Raw genomic sequence first — 24,584 nt, forward strand, 5'->3', positions numbered from 1 at the left:
CTAGCGACAAAACAATAATGGTCACAAATGTTTTTTTCCGTAGTTACATCATTAATGGATTTTGTTAAATCTGATTCATAATGGTCCCCCCCCCCCCCCTCCCCCGCCAGCTCCAACCTGCACCCTCCTCTCTCTCTCTCTCTCTCTCTCTCTTTTTTTTTTTTTATTTTTTTTAATTTTTTTTTTATTTTTATTTTTTTTATTAGTGATCTGTGTTGCAATTTTATATAATTTTACGCTTTTTAAAATAAAAATGTATCCTTTTCAAATTCCAAAATCTTGTGAAAAAGCACATAAATTAAAATAAAGTGACATTGTAATTACTTTTCTTTATAATAATTTAAAAAAAGCATCTCTATGTAAATTGAATAATAACATGTCAAGGTGAACATTAGAAAACCGAGGAGAATACAAAATAAGATTTCTCTCACTAAAAGTTTGTAGTTCACATAGATTTTGAACACAATAAAAAAATGGAGTGCAAATTATGCTAAAAGAATCACTATTATGATAGTCACTGATTACATAAACTGAGAAATATTGTTATTTTATGTCTTCAATCTGCCCTCATTTAGATTACGATGTACAAATGAAATATTAAGACTTCAAACAATATACAGTATAAGGTATTATTTTGCTTCCTGATATGGTCACATTGTTGTGTAATATAACAACACAAGATTCCAAATAAAAATGCTGCGACATGAATATTGTTGCCCATTCCTTGATGCAGCCACCTGTGAATTCACTGCCTGCAAGACTTGGCCCATTCTCTTACAAGATCAGTAGTTCAATGGTCTGTAACATAAAGACATGATGGAGTTTAAATCATGTTCTTGTTACACCTAGTAGTGATATACTTTTACTTTAAATAGGTAACTTTGACTCATTTTTGTAAATTTTGCCACTTGTCCAATTTAAATACTAAACACATCATAAATAAAGTAAGCTAGAAGTAATTATCATAATTATCAGTCAGTAGATTAATGGTAGTCCTAATTTGTAGTTGATATATTTTACAGAAGTAGCCAGCAGTGGTAGCTTCTGCCTGTTAATGGATTACTTGACTTGTTCTACATCTCGGAAGGCTTCTGTTTTATGATGTGATTGGCAGAACATAATGTGTGAATGAATGAATGAACAAATTGGCTGCATACAATGATATTTCCTTTCTATCTGAATTCTTTACATTATTTGCACAAAATCACATCATACAGCTGCAATGTGCACACTTTTGATGTCCCACAACAGGACTTGGACACTTGTCAGTGATGTAATGTGAGTTGTACCAAGAAGCTGGCAATGGGGCACAAATGGCAGTCATTGTGTGTGGTGCCCTTCTTATGATGTCAACAAAATGTCAGTAGGGGGTGTGATGCCCTCATACTGCAGTACAAAGCACACAAGAACTCACCGTACCGTGTATCAGGCCTCGTATCGGGACTAGTGCCTTCTGCAAGTCGGCAGTGGCCTATGGCACCAGTGTTAGGGCTGCAGTCCTTTGGTGTAAAGGATCCTATACATAGCCAGGAAATAAGCTGGGCCACACTAAACATGTGATGCCATATGCTGGAGGTGCTTTTCATCCTAGACTTATCATCTGATAGATGGAACTCATGATGTTGCTGTGGTTTCCACTCCAAAGACTTGTTTTGATGCACCTCTCCATACTACTCTATACTTTGCAAGCTCCTTCTCAGCATAATTACTGCAACCTACATCCTCTTGAACATGCTTATTATTGTAAAGCCAGGAGGTCTCTCTACAGTTTCTACCCCTCTCCACCCCTTCCACACTTACCTGCATTACTAACATAACTATTTCTTGATGTCTCAGGCTGCGCTCCATCTTCAGTCTTCTTTCAGTCAAATGGTGTCACGAAGCTCTTCCCATTGTGGTGTGGTACCCCTTCAACCTCTTCATTAGTTTGTGTATCTACCCAAGGAATTTCAGGATTCTTCTGTGACATTGTATTTCAGAAGTTTATGTTCTGTTGTTGTGTGTACTGTGTATCACCGACATTTCGCTTTCATGCACTTTGTGGAAACTCATTCTAGCACTTTAATTTATACTTTGTGTTAATTTCTCCATTTCAAAAACGCTTTTTGTGCTGTCGCCAATGTGAATTTTATATTATCTTTATTTTGGCAATTTTTCTCCTCAAATAGCAAAACCCATCTGTTACTTTTAGTGAATTGCTAGTGAAATTGATTAATTTGACCACATCCCATTGCCCTAATTTTATGTTTGTTGATAAGTATGTTATAATCTCTTTTCAAGACACTGCCCTTTACATTCAATTGATCTCCCAAGTCCTTTTCAATACACTGTCCTTTCCATTCAACAGATCTCCCAAGTCCTTTACTGTGTCTGATAGAATGCCATCAACAAACCTCAAAGCAACATTGTCAAAAGCTCCCTCTAAATTACAAATGTTGTAAAGATGGGTATATGCCTTTTTTCAACCTATCTTCTAATATAAATAATAGTATCATACTGCTTTGCATGCTCCTGATTTTCTCTAAACCCTGAACTGTTTTTCCCCAAGACAGCTTCTGGCAGTATTCATCTGCCTGTAGATATTTTTTGTTAATATTTTTCAACTGTTATTCAGAAACTGATGGTTCCCTAAGCCTCAGTTGCTCACACTTGTCAGTGTCCACCTTCCTTGGTATTGGGAGTAAGTCCAGGGGTATTTCACCTTTCCTATATGTTGTACATACTGGGTGGAACAGTTTTTTTCCTCGTAAGTTCTTCCAGGGTTCATAGTAATTCTGAGGCAATGTCATGTAATTCACATTTGTCATTTTGACTTATGTCTTTCAGTGCTCTGTCAAATTATTCTTGCTTTATCGTGTTCCCCATCACACTTTCATCCCCTTCTTCTTCCCTTTCCTTAATATTGTCTTCAGGTTTGTAGCCTTTCTATATATTCTTTCAACCTTTCATTCTTTGCTTATAACTGGCCTATCAATGAGCAACTGATGATATTTATAGAGATGCTTCTCATTTCTCCAAAAAAATTCTTTAATATTGCATGTGCAACCAGTATCTTTACAATATGCAGCATGTGTCTTTCCTATATTCATGCATACTTTTACCACCTTTCATTTCTCTTCTAGCCCTCCCTAATTTGCCATTTTGCACTTTGTCACTTCCATTTAGTTAGTTAAACATTCCACACGGGAAGAATATATCTAAAAACAAAGATGCTGTAACTTACCAAACGAAAGCATTGGTATGTTGATAGAGACAATAAACACCCAAACACACACACAAATTTCAAGCTTTCACAACCCAAGGTTGCTTCATCAGGAAAGAGGGAAGGAGAGGGAAAGATGAAGGGATGTGGGTTTTAAGGGAGAGGGTAAGAAGTCATTCCAATCCCGGTAGCGGAAAGACTTACCTTAGGGGGAGAAAAGGACAGGTATACACTCGCACACACACACATATCCATTCCCTATAAGGTAAGTCTTTCCGCTCCTGGGATTGGAATGACTCCTTACCCTCTCCTTTAAAACGCACATCCTTTCGTCTTTCCCTCTCCTTCCCTCTTTCCTGATGAAGCAACCGTTGGTTGCGAAAGCTTGAATTTTGTGTGTGTGTTTGTGTTTGTTTGTGTGTCTATCAACATGCCAACGCTTTCGTTTGGTAAGTTGCATCATCTTTGTTTTTAGATATATTTTCTATTTAGATATATTTTGTAAAAACAAAGATGATGTAACTTACCAAACGAAATATATAAGAGAGGGAAACATTCCACGTGGGAAAAATATATCTAAAAACAAAGATGATGTAATTTACCAAACGAAAACATTGGTATGTTGATAGAGACACTAACAAACACAAACACACACACAAAATTCAAGCTTTCACAACCCACAGTTGCTTCATCAGGAAAGAGGGAAGGAGAGGGAAAGACGAAAGGCTGTGGGTTTTAAGGGAGAGGGTAAGGAGTCATTCCAATCCCGGGAGCAGAAAGACTTACCTTAGGGGGAAAAAGGGACAGTATATATATCCAGAGACAGTATTAATTATGTGGGGGTTGTTCAGAGTAAATATCATTTAAAAACACATGTGAAACGTAGTTCAAAGATCCTCTAAAAATTTTTGTGCTAAAATCTTCTATAAAATTGTAGAGTCCACTTGTAGCTGCTAAACGTCATTTATTGAGAGTTCAAGTTACAACTGCTTGTGCAATAATGATTTGCATTTTCAGGTTAATGTACAACAATATACGTACAGATTAGAGGCCATTAAGTGAAAACACTAATATCGCTTGCTATAGAAGAGATAAGAAAGTACTCACTTGGCTGGATTACATGAAGCCATTAAACAAATATGTACATGAGAAACATTTGTGGCTCTACACATAGTTAAAATACAGAAATGTAATTTTCTTTTGTTGTGTAACATACTATGTTTGTGTAGTGTAGGTCATTTTTGTGTTGTATACTTGCTCTTGATCATAACAGGTAATTTTCCAAGATGAACATTTATCTAGATAGATCACATATCCTTTTTGGCTAATCTTTAACAGTGATGCAATTATTTTTCAATAAACAGGTTTTCTTTCATGTAACAAATAGTTTGAATGTATACATACAACACGGAATATGGTTTAAATGTGCGTAACTATATACAAGGGCAAATGAAAAAGTCTTTGCCCCTATTTTTTATTAGCTAAAGTAAGGTACAACAGGTAATTACAAATACAGGGTGTTTCAAAAATGACCGGTATATTTGAAACGGCAATGAAAACTAAACGAGCAGCGATAGAAATACACCGTTTGTTGCAATATGCTTGGGACAACAGTACATTTTCAGGCAGACAAACTTTCGAAATTACAGTAGTTACAATTTTCAACAACAGATGGTGCTGCAAGTGATGTGAAAGATATAGAAGACAACGCAGTCTGTGGGTGCGCCATTCTGTACGTCGTCTTTCTGCTGTAAGCGTGTGCTGTTCACAACGTGCTAGTGCGCTGTAGACATCGTGGTTTATTCCTTAGAACAGAGGATTTTTCTGGTGTTGCAATTCCACCGCCTAGAACACAGTGTTGTTGCAACAAGATGAAGTTTTCAACGGAGGTTTAATGTAACCAAAGGACCGAAAAGCGATACAATAAAGGATCTGTTTGAAAAATGTCAACGGACTGGGAACGTGACGGATGAACGTGCTGGAAAGGTAGGGCGACCGCGTACGGCAACCACAGAGGGCAACGCGCAGCTAGTGCAGCAGGTGATCCAACAGCGGCCTCGGGTTTTCGTTCGCCGTGTTGCAGCTGCGGTCCAAATGACGCCAACGTCCACGTATCGTCTCATGCGCCAGAGTTTACACCTCTATCCATACAAAATTCAAACGTGGCAACCCCTCAGCACCGCTACCATTGCTGCACGAGAGACATTCGCTAACGATATAGTGCACAGGATTGATGACGGCGATATGCATGTGGGCAGCATTTGGTTTACTGATGAAGCTCATTTTTACCTGGACAGCTTCGTCAATAAACAGAACTGGTGCATATGGGGAACCGAAAAGCCCCATGTTGCAGTCCCATCGTCCCTGGATCCTCAAAACGTACTGGTCTGGGCCGCCATTTCTTCCAAAGGAATCATTGGCCCATTTTTCAGATCCGAAACGATTACTGCATCACGCTATCTGGACATTCTTCGTGAATTTGTGGCGGTACAAACTGCCTTAGACGACACTGCGAACACCTCGTGGTTTATGCAAGATGGTGCCCGGCCACATCGCACGGCCGACGTCTTTAATTTCCTGAATGAATATTTCGATGATCGTGTGATTGCTTTGGGCTATCCGAAACATACAGGAGGCGGTGTGGATTGGCCTCCCTATTCGCCAGACATGAATCCCTTTGACTTCTTTCTGTGGGGACACTTGAAAGACCAGGTGTACCGCCAGAATCCAGAAACAATTGAACAGCTGAAGCAGTACATCTCATCTGCATGTGAAGCCATTCCGCCAGACACGTTGTCAAAGGTTTCGGCTAATTTCATTCAGAGACTACGCCATATTATTGCTACGCATGGTGGATATGTGGAAAATATCGTACTATAGAGTTTCCCAGACTGCAGCGCCATCTGTTGTTGAAAATTGTAACTACTATAATTCGAAAGTTTGTCTGCCTGAAAATGTACTGTTGTCCCAAGCATAGTGCAACAAACGGTGTATTTCTATTGCTGCTTGTTTAGTTTTTATTGCCGTTTCAAATATACCGGTCATTTTTGAAACACCCTGTATCATTTAGCTTATCGTTTAGCTACAAAATAGCAGGTCAGCAACTGGAAGCAGTTAATTCCATAAATGATTTAAAATGGAATGATCATATAAAGTTGATCGTCGGTAAGGCGGATGCCAGACTGAGATTCATTGGAAGAATCCTAAGGAAATGCAATCCGAAAACAAAGGGAGCAGGTTACAGTACGCTTGTTCGCCCACTGCTTGAATACTGCTCAGCAGTGTGGGATCCGTACCAGTTAGGGTTGATAGAAGAGATAGAGAAGATCCAGCGCACTTCATTACAGGATCATTTAGTAATCGCGAAAGCATTACGGAGATGATAGATAAACTCCAGTGGAAGACTCTGCAGGAGAGGCACTCAGTAGCTTGGTACGGGCTTTTGTTAAAGTTTCCAGAACATACCTCCACCGAAGAGTCAAGCGGTATATTGCTCCCTCCTACGTATATCTCGCGAAGAGACAATGAGGATAAAATAAGAGAGATTAGAGCCCACACAGAAGCATACCGACAATCCTTCTTTCCACAAACAATACGAGACTGGAATAGAAGGGAGAACCGATAGAGGTACTCAGGGTACCCTCCGCCACACACCGTCAGGTGGCTTGCGGAGTATGGATATAGATGTAGATGTATGTGAGGGCTATCCAGAAAATAATGGACGTTTTGAAATAAAAAAATAACAAAACAATGAAATCAATTTTTGTTATATATATTTTAAAGATACACTTTTAAGCTATTTTTCTTCATAATTGCCATTCAAATTGAGGCTCTTCTCTTACTGTGGCACAAACTTTCCAATACCATCTCTCTAGAAATCTACTTTCTGCGATTGGATTTTGGAAACCCACCTAGCACAAAATTTGCCATAAGCAAGCTTCTCCACCACAATTTAATGCACCAAACTCTGTGGAGAAAATGTTGCAAAAGTTCTGTCATCGTGAAATGACAGTTTCCACTAATTTTGTCATTGATTTTCATCACTAGTTTGTCAGTCACAAGGCTAGGCCTACCACTGCTGTACTCATCATGAACATTGGTCTAGTCATTTTTAAAATCAATGCACCCTTGCCTCACCTGACTTTCACTCATTATTCCTTTTCCATACATATCACAAAGGTTGTGATAAGTTTCAATTAGTTTGCAGCTTTTTCCCAACAAAAACCTTATCACAGAACACACCTCAGGATTGTCAGGAGTGGTGGCATCTTCTACTGCAGCGCCCATTTTAATGCGGCACAGGAAGCAAAGTAGCAGAGATACAGACCAAATGCTACCACCGCTGGTTGTAGGAATGTTATGGCACTAAGATGGTGGCTGTAGCCCGCCCACTGCCGCGACAGACCAAAATGTCTGTTAATTTCTGGGTAGCCCTCATATGTACTGTTCTATGTATCTTACACTACTTTTCCATATAGTCCCCAAACCATTTCAGACATTTGGCTCAATGCAGCACTAAATTTGTGATGCTTGTGCGGTAGAATTCATCTGGCTTACTGTGGAACCACCACTGGACTGCTGTCTTGACTTCATTGTTTGAACTGATGACATGTCAGAAATGTCTTCAGTGGAATGAAAATGTGGAAATCACTAGGTCGCTAGGGGCAAAGTCAAGGCTGTATGATAGATGGACCAGACTCTCCCAGTCAAATGACCAGACCTTGTCGGCAGTTGTGATCGCCACCTGTGGCCTCACACTGTCATTGAGGACAAACGTGTCGCCCATATCAAGAATCCCTCGGTGCTTCTTCCTGATGGCAATTCACAGCTGTGGCAGTGAGCAACAATAACTATTGGCATTGATGGTTGTACTTAATGGCATACAATCCAGCAGGAGCAGTCCATGGTGATCCCACAATACTCTTTAACATCACTTTCCCAGCAGATGACAGTGAACAGGCTTTTCTTTTTTGTCACAGATGATTCCACACCATGCTCTGCTTTGAATCTGGCGTGAAATGCTATATCTACATTTCATCACCAGTAACAGTGCAGTTAAGGAAACTGGCACCCTCCTTGGCATACCACTACAGAAGATTCAATGAAGCAGTCATTTGCTTGCTTTTCATCGTGTCATCCAACTGATTAGGCACCCACCAACATGAAATCTTCTGGTGCCCTAAGGCTGAGAAACAATGTTGTAAATGCTCCCAAATGAAATGCCAACCTTCTAGGAAATGATCTTCAGGTACACATGCCGATCTGCTTTCACTGTTGCATTCATATGGGAAATGTTGTCATCAGTCAGTGACACACGAATGCTCATTGTCATGTTAGTCTTCGTGGCCTTTTGTGAACTCACGACACTACCACCTCACACTTTCCAATGTCAGACACTTTTCCCCATATATGGGCTGGATTTCCCTGTGAATTTCGAAGGGTGTTTGTCCCTTGTTCCATAGAAAATGAATCACACCTTGCTGCGAGTGTACTGTAGGTTTGTGAAGCACAACCAACATCTTCAACAACTGGCAGCAACATCATTCTGTGGAGCTACCAGCAGATAGGGCGGCTCCAGTCCAAGAAAGATCAACCTCTGGGAATGGATATGCTAACTGCAGGTTTACAGCTGTAATTTGGCTAAAAGAGGACAAAGACTTTCTGATTTGTCCTCCTACATACAGTATTACTTGAGTAATGTTAAATATTTGCAGAGTTTATATAACTATTATTTTATACTATTTTTTGTAACAGTTAATTTGATAACATGAAACTATAAGGATTCTTAAAGTTTTATTAAACAAGGCAATGCACGGAGCCTTCTACTACTTTTTTATGATTTGTAAAGAGAGCTCTTTTTTTTTGCTGGAAGATTCACTAATGCTCTGCCCATTCCTCCCCACAAGGTTATGCCATAACTAATTATTGAATGGACATATGCAAAATGTGTTACACTTGCTCATGAACTGCTAGTTGCTGAAATTATGATTCAGAATACATAGCATGCTGTTGTGGTTTGCTTTCCCATTATTGTAATATGCTCAGTACACTTTAGCTGTTGGCCACAAGCAGTCCTAGAAATTTTGTGTTTGATATGCATTCTACATCCTCATCATTCACTCTTAGATTTACACTATTGGGAATTGTTTGCAGGGAAACTTATACTTTTTAGTTAGCTTATTTTTTGTGTCCACCTACACACATTCCTTAGAATTTCTTCAATCTTTTCCATTAGCATGCCTGGTGACTTGTTGCTGGTCATAATATTTCTTTCATCACCAAATAGTATTATTTTTCTGTGCTTTAAACTCTGAGGAAAATAGTTTGTATATATTAGAAAACGTATGGGATCCAGAACAGTTCCTTGTGGTACTACTCTTTTGGTGTGTTGTGGATCGGAGAGATGTTTTCTATTCATCACAAAATGCTCATACCATCACAGGCTCTCACATGTATAGATTGTCATCATCGTAGCACTTCTACAAATAAAGTAGCGCGATACATACTGCTAACATAAAGCTGATTTAGATGACAACACTACTGTTGCCATATTGTCCCTGTTCCACAGTACTGACAGGGTCATAATGTGTGACTGGGGTGTGCGACATAGTCAGGCTCATTTTCCGGGCAAAACTGCATTTCATCCATGAACAGAACTCTACCCAACCATTCCTGTATCCACTCATGATGAGCAGGACACCACCCTGTGTTATCTTAGCATCTCATGAAGAGCCAACCATAAATAACGAACTATACAAGCCAATGATATGAATCTGGCTGCAAATATATGACCAAATTTTCATATTCTGCCATGTTCTGGTCATGGAAACAACCCCCTGTTCTCTTTGCACTAGCCTCTGGCGTTAATTAATATTTATGTTTAACTAACTTCTATCCAAAGACACCACACTGATGTATATCTGTTACTTACAATCAGGATGTTCAATTGTGACCTGTTGCTTACCAACACCATCTACTGACTGTTTCTTAGGAATTGTCAAACCATATACACTCAGGCTCATAAATTAAGGATAATTGCAGAATGTGGCGCCACACAATGTGGCACTACACAAAACTGGCACTAATAGCATAGGCACATAGGAAACACACACGGCACAGATCTGTAAGTCCACAGTATTGGTGATAAGTTGAGAAAACCGTCCCAAAACACATGTGCTAATACTTGTTTAGTTAGCTTATTTTTTTCCTGCACATGTACCCTGACATCAATACAGGATATAATCACCATGCAACACCTACACAGGCTGCACAACGGGTTGGCATACTCTGGATCAGGTGGTCAAGCAGCACCAGTGCCTGTCGGGGCTCCTGAAGTGTCGTAGGGGTTTGAAGTCGTGCAGCGATATGTCTACCGAAAGCATCCCATATGTGCTCGATGGGGTTTATGTCTGGAGAACAGGCAGGCACTCCATTCGCCTGATATCTTCTGTTTCAAGGTACTCCTCCACGATAGCAGCTCAGTGGGGCCACATGTTATCATCTGTCAGGAGGAAGGTGGGACCCACTGCACCCCTGAAAAGGCGGACATAATGGTGCAAAATGACGTCCCGATACACCTGACCTGTTACAGTTCCTCTCTCAAAGACATGCAGGTGTGTATGTGCACCAATCATAATCCCACCCCACCCTATCAAACCCCAACCTCCATAAAGGTCCCTTTCAAGGACATTAAGTGGTTGGTATCTGGTTTCTGGTTCACGCCAGATGAAAATTCGGTGAGAATCACTGTTCAGACTATACGTGGACTTGTCCGTGAACATAACCTGGGACCACTGCTCCAATTACCATGTACTGTGTTCTTGACACCAGGCTTTATGAGCTCTCCTGTGACCATTGGTCAGTGGAATGCACTTTGAAGGTCTCTGGGTGAATAAACCATGTCTGTTCAGTTGACTGTAGACTGTGAGTCTGGAGACAACTGTTGCAGTGTCTGCAAAAAGGGCTCGAGCAAGGCTACCTGCAGATCTCCATGGCCATCTGCAGGCACTGATGGTGAGATATGGATCTTCTTGTGGTGTTGTACACTGTCGATGTCCCATACTGTCTGCTGGAATCGTTGCCATAATCTTGAGATCACACTTTGTGGCACACGGAGGGCCTGTGCTATGACCTGCTGTGTTTGACCAGCCTCCAGTCGCCCTAGTATTCTAGCCCTCATAATGTCATCAATATGTTTTCTTTGAGCAATTTTCAACACATAGTTACCATTAGCACGTCTGCACACATACTCTCTACACCAAACTCTGACATGCGCCAACACACCTCTGCATATGTGGACTGCTGCCAGCGCCACTGTGCGATGACCACAGGTCAAATGCACCGCATGGTCGCACCCCGAGGTGATTTAAACCCGCAAACTGCTCACCAGAGCATTGTTTCACCGTGTATCAGCATTATCCTTAATTTATGAGCATGAGTGTAGTTTGTGTAGTCCGAAATTTTAATTTCCCATTTTTTCCCAGAAGTCATATGCAATATATACTGCCTGCCAAATAAAGAGAAAGTATCTGGAAGACATGGTCAGATGTCAGTGTAGCTTCATACGATACACACCAGGAGCATGTATATTAATAACTAGAGTTACAATTCTCTGTGACAAGTAGAATTGCCATCAGAGTGCTGTAGTATTGTTCATGTTTAGTGTTGCTACCAGGCCTGGTAGACTTCATATGGGGTGTGAACAGTCTGATGTTGTGTAATCACTATGAAGGACACAGAGATGTCATGTACTCATCTGAGACAACATTAGCAGCACATAACAGAGTTTGAAAGGGGTGTCAGTGTGGTTTTCCATTTGGGTGACTGGTTGAATTGTGCATAACCAGATATGACAGTGGCCCGCTGTTGCATGAAAATAGGCAGGTGGGCATATTTTTGACAATGTTTGACCACCACAAAGAGCTTCAGAGACTACCATAGCTGAATATTGTCAAATGATATTTCACAAAACCAAAAGAAATTCTGGTCATATGTGAAGGCTGTTAGTGGCACCAAAGTTAGTGTCCCATCCCTAGCAAGGGAGAAAATGTTTGACTCCATTTTCAAATGCTCCATTATAAAGGAAAACTCAGGAGAAATGCCCCAATGTAATCTTTGTACCACTGAAAAGATGAATGATGTTGAGAAACAGCTAAAATCGTTAAAACTGAACAAATCTCCAGGGCCTGATGGAATCCCTGTCAGATTCTATACTGAATATGAGGCTGAGTTTGCCCCTCTTCTAACTATAACCTATCATAGATCCCTTGAACAAAAGCCTTGCCCAGCTCTTGGAAAACAAAGCACAGCTCCACCCATTAACAAGAAGGGTAGTAGAAATATCCACAAAACTAGCATCCAATTTGTTGTAAAATCTTAGAACATATTCTGAGCTGAAACATAATGTCGTATCCTGAACAGAATGACTTCCTCAATGCCAATCAGCATGATTCCGAAAACATTGATCATGTGAAACCCAATTTGCAGTTTTCTCACATGATACGCTGAAAGCTATGGATCAAGGCAGTCAGGTAGATGCAGTATTTCTTTATGTTCAAAAAGACTCAGTGCCACACCTATACATATTGTTAAAAGTACACTATATGGGATATGAAGTTAAATTTGTGACTGGATTGAGGACTTTTTCGTAGGGACGACTCAACGTGCTGTCCTGGATGGAGTGTCATTGTCAGATGTAGAAGTGTGCTGGGACTCTTGCTGTTCATATTGTATATTAATGACCTTGCAGACAATATTAATAGACTTTTTGCAGATAATGCATTTATTTATGATGAAGTAACATCTGAAAGAAGCTACATAAATATTAGTCAGTTCTTGATGAGAGTTCACGTGGTGCAAAGATTGCCAACTGGCTTTAAATTTTCAGAAATGTAAAATTGTGCTCTTCACAAAATGAAAAAATGTACTATTGTATGAATATAATATCAATGAGTCACTGTTGGAATCGACCAACTTATACAAATACCTGGGTGTAACATTTTACAGTTGTGTAAAATGAAATGATCACATGGGCTTAGTTGTGGGTACAGGAGGCAGTAGACTTTGGTTTATTAGTAGAATAGTGGGGAAGTGCAATCAGTCTATGAAGGAGGTTGTTTACAAATCACCTGTGCAACCATTTTTAGAATATTGGTCAAGTGTGCCGGACACTTACCAAATAGGACTAAGAGGGGATATTGAATATATAAAGAGAAGGGCAGCACAAATGATCACAGAATTGTTTGATCCATGGGTGAGTGTCACAGAGATACTGAAGGAACTGAACTGGAAGACTCTGGAAGACAGACATAAACTATCCTTAGAAAGTCTATTAACAAAGTTTCAGGAAACAGCTTTCAGTGATGACTCTTTGAATATACAAAATCCTGTGTGTATCACTCACATAGGGATAATTAAGATAAGATCAGAATAATTACTTCATGCACAAAGCCATTCAATCAATCATTCTTCTTGTGCTCCATAAGTGAATCGAATAGGAAGACCCCCTAATAACTGGTACAATGGGATGTACCCTCTGCCATGCAACTCATGGTGGTTTGCAGACTATAGATGTAGATGTAGATGTTGGAGGACTGCCGTATTGTGTAGTCCGTTCACATCTGGGCCCACCCTCCAAGACAAGTAGTGGACTCCCTGCAAAATTCTGTCAGTCCCAACACCATCGGTAGGCAACTAGCCACAGCAGGCTAGGAAATTACTGTCCCATGCTTGGGCCTCCATTAACACCACAGCACAATTGGCTGCATTTGGAGTGGTGCCACGCTCATGAAACATGTACAGCTAATGAATGGCATTTCATTGTTTCAGTGATGACTGCAGTTCTGCCCTACCGAGATGATCTCATTGTCGAGACTGATAGTGACTTTTGAATCACAGTGTGGAGAGCCACTTGGGTGGTAGTAATTAAGTGAACTTTGATGGTACAACGGTATGTCACGGATATTCAGCATGGACAGTCTGTGTGATGTTGAGGTACCCCTGCGACCAGTGACATCCCAACATCTGTCTCTGATAGGACATGTGTGGCATCAGCTCAGATGTCAATTCTGCCCCAGCGACAGTACCCAGGGTAATGAGGCTCAATTACAACAGCTGTGGGCCAGATTGCCTCAGGAGAGGATGCAATGGCTTTATGACACCATTCCCACCCGAGTCAGTGAATGCATCCAGGTAAGGAGGGTGGGGGTGCAGCGTCATATTAAGTGGGCTAAAACTGCAACGTTCTTTATAAATTTGACTCGATATTGTTATCACTGACATAACATCAAATTCTCTTTGAAACCGTGAAGTTTAATTTTACTTCCTTTCCCTTCTGGGTGCTTCACCTTTCTTGTCAGACTGTGTACATTCTTTCTTGCTATATGCTGAATTTCTGATGAGGTTGTAATTTTTTCTCTGGTAGTGTTTTTTTATCATGTTATAGCAGCAAATATATCTGAAGAATGTGTGAAAGCAATTACAAAGAAACAGCTGCTCTCCTTCATTTATTTAGCGGTGATTTGCAGAGTGAAACTGTGAAGTTATAGTGATTATACCTGAAGCAAACCTAGCGACAGCGCTGAAAACACTGGTGATCAACACAGTGTAACTCTTTAGGAAGTGTACTAAAAGAATGTGGCGATATAATGTTAACCGATAAATTTTAAATGTTTAGCTCTTGTGTATGTGAGCAAAATTAACTTCTGCTGAAGGAGTCAAGTTACATCATTTTCTTTGTGAACCATTTTTAATATCTGGTCTACAGGTCTTCTCAGAAGATGCTTCGCGTGTCGTTCGAGAGGTGAACTGGGCTCTTGTAAGGATCCATTCAAGTTTAATGCCACACAGGTGGAAAATGAACGTGGTGTAGAAGCGGTACCATGTGCATCTGGTTGGTGTGGGAAGTTCCTGGAAGGAGGAAATGGATACAAAGATGATGGTAAGTACTGTTGGTAATCAAATAATGTTTTAATTTTAGGATTCACTTTGCATGATGTCTTTATATAACATATAAAACATGAACATATACCCTGAGATGATAAAAGTCATGAGGCATTGATACGCACACATGCAGATGGTGGTAGTATCACATACAGAAGGTATGAAAGGGCATTGTACTGGAAGATCTGTCATTTGTACTCATGCAGTTCTTGTGAAAGGGTTTCGGATGTGATTATGGTCACATGACAGGAATTAACAGACTTCAAATGCGGAATGGTTGTTGGAGCTAGACACATGGGACATCATTTTGGAAATCATAAGGGAATTCAATATTCTACAATCCACAGTGTCAACAGTGTGCTGAGAGTAAGAAGTTTCAGGCATTACCTCTCACCATGCAGTTGGCGACAGCCTTCACTTAACGACTGAGAGCAGTGATGTTTGCATAGAGTTGTCAGTGCTAGTAGACAGGCAGTCCTGCATGAAATAACCACAGAAATCAATATAGCATGTACAATGAATGTATCCATTAGGACAGTGTGAGGAAGTTGGGTGTCAGTGGACTATGGCAGCAGACAACTGATGCAAGTGCCTTTGCTAACAGCACGACGTCACCTTCAGTGCCTCCTGGGCTCGTGACCATATCAGCTGGTCCCTAGATGTCTGTAAAATTATGGTCTGGTCAGATGAGTCCCAATTTCAATTGATAAGAGCTGGTGATAATATTCGAATGTGGTGCAGGTCCCATGAAGCCCTGGACCCAAGTTATCAACAACACATTGTGCAGGCTGATGGTGGCTCCATAATGGTGTGGGTTGTGTTTACAGGTAATGGACTGGATCCTCTGGTCCAACTGAACAGTTCATTGACAGGAAATGGTAAAGTTCAGTGACTTCAAGACTATTTGCAGCCATACATGGACTTCATGTTCCCAAACAATGATGCAATTTTTGTGGATGACAATGTGCCATGTCGCCAGGCCACAATTGTCCGTGATTCATTTTATGAACATTCTGGATAGTTCGGTCAAATGATTTGTCCAGCCATTGAAAATTTATGGGACGTAATTCAGAGGAAACCCTATACCGGCAACACTTTCACAATTATAGATGGCTATAGAGGCAGCATGGCTCAGTATTTCTGCAGGGGACTTCCAGCAACTTGTTGTGTCCTTACCACATCGATGTGCTGCACTACGCTTGGGAAAAGGATGCCGGACACAATGTTAGGAGGTATCCCATGACTTTTGTCACTCCAGTGTACAGCACTCTTAGTTGGTAGGGGTAAATGCAGGCTATAAATGATTTTAGCCAATTGTTGCATAAGTTCTGCAACAAACTTTTGCTTTTCTTGATGCTAACCTGAGCACAGAAGTAGCTGCTTAATCAGTTAACATTATTTGCAAAATATTGAAAGCTTAATGTGAACTTCTGTTTGGAGACATGCATCTATAGCATCATAGCTCTTACTAACAACTATCAGCCTCACAATTGTGACAAAGCTACTTATCAAAGAAGGATTAAAATTTTCCAGTTCATTTATGCAAAACTTTTAAATTCTCTTTTACTTATTTATGGAATACGAACATAATTTAGGTAATTCATTTAAATGATTCACACATCTAAAAGATAGTTTATTCATTATTGTGTAGTTGCTAATCATATCATATAGTTCATTGCCTCTTTTGACAGTCTCAATTTAGCATTTGCTCTGCTGCTTTGGAATGATACCGATATTATTTTCTATTTTATTTGAGAACTGATCTCTATTTTCTAGATGTTTGATACTGAGTTGTAGAGTTTCCACTTCAAGGTGCAACCAATATATCATATCATATGATTTACATCTCATTTTACTAATGAAATTCTCTGTTTGCCTATTAGTAACAAATTTTTTTGTGATGAAAATCATAGGTATGATCATCACTTTAGAACTAATTCTTTTGTTTTGAAAGTGGCAGATGTTTTTGGATAAATGCTGTCAATATTTTTTACTTGACATTTGGTGGTATGTTTATGAGCCACATTTCATCTCTATTAACTACCCCCAAAGACAATGGACTCTGGTGTGGTGGGATGGCTTCCATATCTCTGTGATGCAGATTCCCATACTGCAGGTGCAACCATACCAGAGGAGTATCTGTTGGTTGGTTGGTTGATTGATTTGAGAGGGGGGACCAAACAGCAAGGTCATCAGTCCCATCAGATTAGGGAAGAATGGGAAAGGAGGTCGGCTATGCCCTTTCGAAGTAACCATCCTGACATTTGCCTGAAGCAATTTAGTGAAATCACGGAAAACCTATGTCAGTATGGCTGGATGCGGGTTTGAACCATCATCCTCCCGAATGCGAGTCCAGTGTGCTAACCACTGCACCACCTCGCTTGGTGGGAATGTCTCTGGAGAGGCCAGACAAATCTACGCTTCCTGAAAAGAGGCAGCAGGGTCAACAGTCTGGATGACTGACTGATCTGACCTTGCAACATTACCAAAATGGTTTTGCAATGTTGGTACTGCAAATGGCTGAAAACGAAGGGAAACTACAGCTGTTAAATAATTACCATGGACATGCAGCTCTTCTACATGGTTTAATGATGATGGCATCCTCTTGAGTCAATATTCTGTGTGAAAATTGTTCCCCATTCAGGTCTCTGGATGAACACGACTGAGGAGGATGTCACCAGGAGAAACAAAATTGGCACCTACACATCATAGCATATAAAGTCAGGTCCGATCTGTTACCAAGTAGATTAAGAGTATTTACAAAGAGAGATGGGTAGGTTGAAGTTTGGTATAGTGGAAATTAGGTAGAATTGGTGGAAGGAGGAACCACACTTGTGGTCAGGTCAATACAGGGTTATCGACACAAAATCAAATGGGTGTGATAAGGAATAGGGCTAATAGTGGATAAGAAAATTGGAATCCAGGTAGGTTGCTGTGAACAGCTTAGTACATGCATTATTGTAGTCAAGATACATGCAAAGCCAACCAGCTTTGCAGATGATGGACAGATTGAAAGAATGTATGATGAGATAAAAAAAATTATTCAGATAATTAAGGGAATGAGGATTTAATTGTGACGCGGGTCCAGAATTCAGTAGTAGAAAAGTGATGGGAATGAAAAACAGAAGGAGAACATGTACTGTCAACAGGGGTAATTCTTTTCTGCTGGGGGTAACATTGACCCCCAGTCAGTTTCACCCTTTTCTTCCCATTTCTGGATAAACCTCTTCTTGATAACAATAATTAGTAAATAACACAATGGGAGTTGTTGATTTGAATTTACACAATTTAAAATAAAATTTAAAAAAAAATCTATAGTTAAAAAGGTTGTCCAATCCCTACATACCTGTTTAAAAATTAAATTAGGAAAAATTTTCTGGGTCCAGAAGAAATGGTTAATCCTACCATCATTAGGTTCTTATATGTTCAAATTCACATATTTTAATGAAGCTGTCTGATCTTTTAACAGTACTAACAATTTTAACAACAAAAAATACATCTTTCTTTAAAAGAGGTTAAAATTGGTGCGCTGACTTTTTTTCATCGGGGTAAGTAATCCGACTGTGTTCTCAACCATATTAAATCATTCACAACTATTATAATGTGTGGGTGTGCTTTTGATGTTTTGTTGCTCGTTTATATTGTTCATAAAAGTGAAAACTTATATGATATTTGGACTCAGGGAGGGAGGACCAAAGGGTGCGCCCTGTTGCAGTGAATGGTGCTGAAGAGTCAGAACACTCTACAACAGAACTCAGCATGGTTGGTTTGGCAGTGTAGTATTTACAGACTGGTTTAAAAAAGTGCTGCTGCTTCCTCATGCTACAAACCTGTCTGGAACAAAGACAATGATAGGAGAAAACCTAAGTTCACATGTCACAAGTGAGGTTATTCAGTTATGTGAAGAAAATTACAAAGTTTCTGAGTGTTTCAGCTATGTGAAGAAAATTACAAAGTTTCTGAGTGTTTCAGCCATGTGAAGAAAATTACAAAGTTTCTGAGTGTTTCAGCCTACACAACTCACTTAACGTGACCTATGGATGTGGATTTTTTCATCCCTTGAAAACTCGCGGGAGGAACATACTAACAGATTTCAAAATGAGCGATCAACAGTTCTCAACTGTATCAAAGGCAATGTTTCCAACCCTTCTTAATGAGCTCACAAATAGTGTACGGCAGGAGTCATCAAGTAATTTTAGATGAGATGCGGATACTTTTGAAAATTTCTATCGAGTCCCAGAAGAAAAACCTCATAGACGTCACTAATTTTTTATTTTAATTTTCGCTCACAAAATAGTAAGAATCACAATAGACAGGCATTTTTGTATTTAAAATCCAGAAATAAAATCTGACATTTCTTACTAATTTTTATTTTAATTTTTACTCGAAACTAATATGAAACTCAATAGATAGGCACTTTTGTACTAAAAATCCAGAAAAAAACTTACATTGTTCCCTATTTTTTTGTTTAAATTTTCACTCACAAAATTTGAAATATGATAGGTAGGAATATTTGTATTAAAAATCAATGGGAGAAATTACATTGGCAGTCTTGAGCCAGTTTCTTAAAGTTAGGTTCATGTGATGAGCAGCTTATGAAAATAGTGTCTTCAAGTTGGATGACCATTAATATTGAGCGATATTTGTTTGGCAAAAAATTCATTTTTGAAAATGAAATTTCACAAATATATGTGAAGCCAAACAAAATAGCCAGTAATATGACTATTTTTTTAAATTTTCATATTTTTATGGCACACGTTTACTCAAAAATTCTTCAGTGGATCCAGTTTTATACACTGGTAAGGAAATGTCTTCCTGCAAGTCTGTTATCTCCATCTGGAGTAAAGAAGTAAAGACTTTGAAAGGCAGAACAACTGAGCAGCTGCATCTGTTCATTCTGCTGCTGGAGAAACTTCAAAAGGTGATTTTAAGAAACGTGATAGTGTGTCTGTTTCTGAAAAATCATTGGAATATTGATGCAAATTCGTCTAACATGAAGTTTGAGAATACTGGAATGTCTATTTCAGAACTATTTTTACATTCAAAAATTTTTGGAAAGTGAAAAAATTCTTGGCTTGCAATGTATTTTTCAAAGATATCCAGCTTGCAACGAAAAGAAGACACACTTTGTATCAGATCACATATTAACTTCCCATTTCCTTGTAGCTTGGCATTGAGTGCATTTTAATGTTTCAGAATGTCTTTTAAAAAAGCCATAACTAGCTTACTGCATTCATTTGCTAGGAACTCCAAAAGGTTTCTTGTGTCTTGTGAATCCAAGTTTTCTAAAACATATGTTACTTCTTCTTTTATTTACCAAAAATTTTCAGTCGCCTTACCTTTACATAGCCAATGAACATTGTTGTGCTGCAGTAAATCAGAATACACTGAATAACACTCTGAAAGAAACTCTTTGAACAGCCTATGCTGAAGAGTAGAACGGGACATTATAAAATTAATTAACTTGAACAACTTGTCCATTAGTTCTTTCAGAATCATGCTAAGTTTTCCACAAAGGGCTGCCTGTTGGATTATGCACTGATAAGATATTAGCCCAGCATTCATACCTTTGATTATCTTTACTAGTTCCTTTTCCTTGCTGATCATCACTGTGTGACGATGCAAGCTGTGATCTCTTTACTTCCTCTCTTGTTTTCCCTCTGCCTCCTTAAATTCATTTTATTTACATTTTTGCCTGCTTACCATTAACATGCATTAGTATAATTTGCATTTCCATAAAAGAGAAAGGTTGGCCCTCAGTCTTAAAGAATATAATACCAGATCTAACTTTGTGTTTAGTTTTGTGTATGTACTTAAATTTCCTAATTTATTCGGACTATTCCTAGCTAATATCTTTTGTTATAGGGTGAAATCAATAATTGTTTCATGACTTAAATTCTATTGTTGACTTATAAACAAATATAAATTGTGTATTAATTATAAACATGCGTAAGAAGAACTACTAGGATTCTCAAAGTATTTATTTGACTCCATTCGAAAATATGTTAGCAAAGCCAGCCTTTAACCCTTAACCCTTTGAGTGCTGCACCGGTGCATGTGGCTGGCCGTATCAAGCCTGCCCTTGGGGCCACCTAATCCATGTACCTGCACTGGCAGCCACTTCCGCACACTATTTTGTGTGCCTGAGCTCTCCGCTCGGCCGTCCTCGCCCGGGCCTGAGTATTTCTGGAACCACGGCAGTTGTGACAGTCTTGCAGTTAGTGTGATTGCCGATCTCAAAAATAAATGTAGGATATCTGGATACTTATTCCATAACTTTGAATCTGGAGATGAATTGCTCTATAGATCTACTGTACACTGAAACTGCTTATGCTGCTAACATTTAACTCCTCATCAAAGGCTTTCTTTCATTTGCAATTAGTTCTTGAGAATTGTCATAAGATCTCAGTATGCATCTGTGTTTTATTTGTCATACTGATACTTAATTATCAGATTTTTGTACGCAACTTATGATGTAAATGCTGTAGAATCCGTAACGACCAAACGTTGACGTTCTTCTGTACTAGCGCAATAATTTGCCTGCAAACAACTGTCTGGACCCTGAGACACACTTTTGAAGCTAATCGCTGTATTTTGAGAGCATTAGCCCAATAAATTATCCCCAAGGAAACTTCAAAATCAAAAATTCAACATTTCTGAATTATTTTTATATGGGACGCAGTTGTTATTGTACAATAGAAATAAACAATGATTTATAACTTTTGTTTAAGAATTAGATAAGGAAATACTCAAGTTTCTAAACTACCTTACTAAATGTCACCTTTAATTCCTAATGACCTTTTGTGCTTCAGAAACGGGAGAGTGTGTGCAACTGACCAACATGTGCCGAGACGCCCTTTCCAAGTGTAGGCCTAGAATTTTTTCACAAATCCAGTATCCTGGAACAGATAGGACAACAACCTGTTATTGAATATTAGTAGAAAATTGTAGTGTGGTTTGGGGTAAAAGATATTTATTTAAGCGGCGACTAGTTTTGGGCAAAGCCCATTTTCAAACAACCATGTCAAAAAGGAATGTGACAAACACATTATAACTGTTAATAAAACCATAGAATATCGATAGCGATCCATCTGGTATGGTTTTATTAACAGCTATAATGTGGTTGTCACAGTCTTTGTTTTACATGATGGTTTGAAAATTGGCTTCGCCCAAAACTAGTCGCTGCTTAAATAAATATCTTTTACCGCAATCCAGGCTACAATTTTGTAGTAATAATAATGCTAGACATTTTTGTTTAATTAATGATATTTGCACTAAGTTTAAGGTTTATCTTCTACCAAGAAGTTATGGAAGAATATATAAATTTGTACTAAGTTTTTATTTTTGCACCTTATGTATGAACATTTGAAGCATCCAGTCTGTGTTTGTCAGCACAGACTAGATATTTCACATTTTTGTACATAAGCTATTTCTCAGCAAAGTAATTCATATGGAGAGGCTCTTCAAGCTCAGATAATTCGGTGATTTATTTATTTTTTCTTTTTTTCCTTTTTGCACAGTTATGTTTCCCATCCTTCTTTCTCATCCAGGCTTTGGACCGGCAATGGTGAAGTTAAAAATATATATTTTTTTAAATTTTTGTAACTATTTTATTTTTTTAAATTTTTAAGTAATTTTTTCAGAAGTAACGGCTTCATTTCATCTTCCAGCTGTAGCAACTTGGCTAAAAGTTCTTCCTTGTGTGGTATGTTTCAAAACATGGTTCAAGGTACATTGCATGTTTTGCATTCATATTCCGTTTCTCGATGCACATTCTGTTTCGAGCAGACTGCACATCTATGCCATAGTCTGCGTTTCTTGGACTGGTCACTTGGAATGACACGTGGAAAGTGCCTCCCAGTAAAGCGAAGAGGGTTCTCGTCATCAGAGTGTCATCCTTTCCTATCTCTTGTCCGTTCTGTAGCAAATTTTGCCACAAGTTCTTGTACCAGACATAAATGAAAATCTGCTAATGATATTTTGCGCCCAGTCACCGATCTGTGAAGAATGTGAGCATTCAAAACACAAAGGCCCACAACATGAAAAAAAAAGAAAAAAAACTTTTTGTACCATTTAACAGATTTACGCACAGATGCAACAGAGCTTAACAGCATGTTGGAGTGGTCTACTGCTCCCATATTTGCGTTGTAATCAACAACACATTGCGACTTCATTACTTTTTCGCCAGTCATACTGTTTGTCTTTCCCATGTCATGCATTTATATAGTGTTGCAGGTAGTCAGCATGAACACTTCTCTCTTGTCGCACCACTTGATGGCAAGTATTGCGTCAGTTGACATAAACTCAACTTCTCCTTGTTTCAGTTACTTTTGTAGCTTTGGAAAGTTGCACCTGTTCCTATGTACAGTACCGCATGCTGCTGTTGTCTGGTTGTGAAGCTAGAGGATCAAGGTTGGACTTGTATACCAATTGTCGACATACAGGGTTTGTCTATGTTCAAGGTATGGCTTCATTAGTGTTGCCACAATATCACCATATTTCCCCAAATTATGGACTTCAAATTCTGCTGTTCTGCCTGCGTATACAATGAAATCTAATACGTATCCAGTTTTACAGTCGCACAACAAGAATGCCTTGATTCCAAATCTACTTCATTTCAAAGGAATGTATTGTTTAAAAGATAAGTGACCTTTAAACAATAATAGGCTTTCATCGAGACAGAGTCTTCTGTATGGATTAAATGCACTGTGGAACGGCACACAAATTGTATCAATTATTTTCCTAATTTTAAACAAACTGTCATCTCCACGATTGGCTAAAATGCAACATTCTCAAAAGTAACATAAAATGGTCCCGAGACACAACTTCGCCAAAAATTGGAGTACTTCGAAGTACATCTCAGGACCAATATTCCTTTGTTTTCAACTTTTTAACACGAGCTATGAGAAGTCAAATACCAATGAAGCTATACATTTCCTCCAAACCTTTCCAGGTGGATAGTCGAGAATGAACTGATTCCAATGTATTTTCCATGGCGAAAGTTAAAAATTGGTTCATTTCAAGTGCTATAAATTTCAACAGATCTTCTGATAGAAATAACATGAAAAAGGATAGAATGCTTGAATCAGGCACTAGCTGGCAATTATGTCCTGAAGATGAGTCATCGAATGCATGAAGTGCTGGACTGAAATCACGTTTTTGCCAATCAAATTTCTCATTCTCACTATCACATGGCCTTTTACGGATTGATTCGTCTTCACTTTCAGAATCTGAAGAACAACTGTTCTGGCAAGCTCTACTAGGTGAAGTACGTGGAGGTGTATTACTACAACATTCTTCTGATGAACCTTCATCATCACTACATTCATTGAAGATGCCACACTCACTGTCACTGTCACTCCTTGTCAATATCCCCAGTATGTCTTCGTCAGTGTAACGACTCCATTGTGCCATTTGTCTGTGGAACTCAAAAATGACAGAA

General features: G+C 39.1%; 1 protein-coding gene across 1 annotated transcript in view; it reads left to right on the forward strand.

Annotated features, from left to right (window-relative positions):
- The window catches only part of LOC126473584 (uncharacterized), a 53,257-nt gene that overhangs the window by 8,859 nt on the left and 19,814 nt on the right, over positions 1–24,584 (forward strand). Inside the window, exon 2 of the mRNA XM_050100730.1 lies at positions 14,967–15,140. Coding sequence (XP_049956687.1) covers positions 14,967–15,140 — 174 coding nt within the window. The remainder of the gene's footprint in view (positions 1–14,966; positions 15,141–24,584) is intronic.

Source organism: Schistocerca serialis, chromosome 4 (assembly GCF_023864345.2).
Source record: "Schistocerca serialis cubense isolate TAMUIC-IGC-003099 chromosome 4, iqSchSeri2.2, whole genome shotgun sequence".
Classification (NCBI taxonomy): domain Eukaryota; kingdom Metazoa; phylum Arthropoda; class Insecta; order Orthoptera; family Acrididae; genus Schistocerca; species Schistocerca serialis.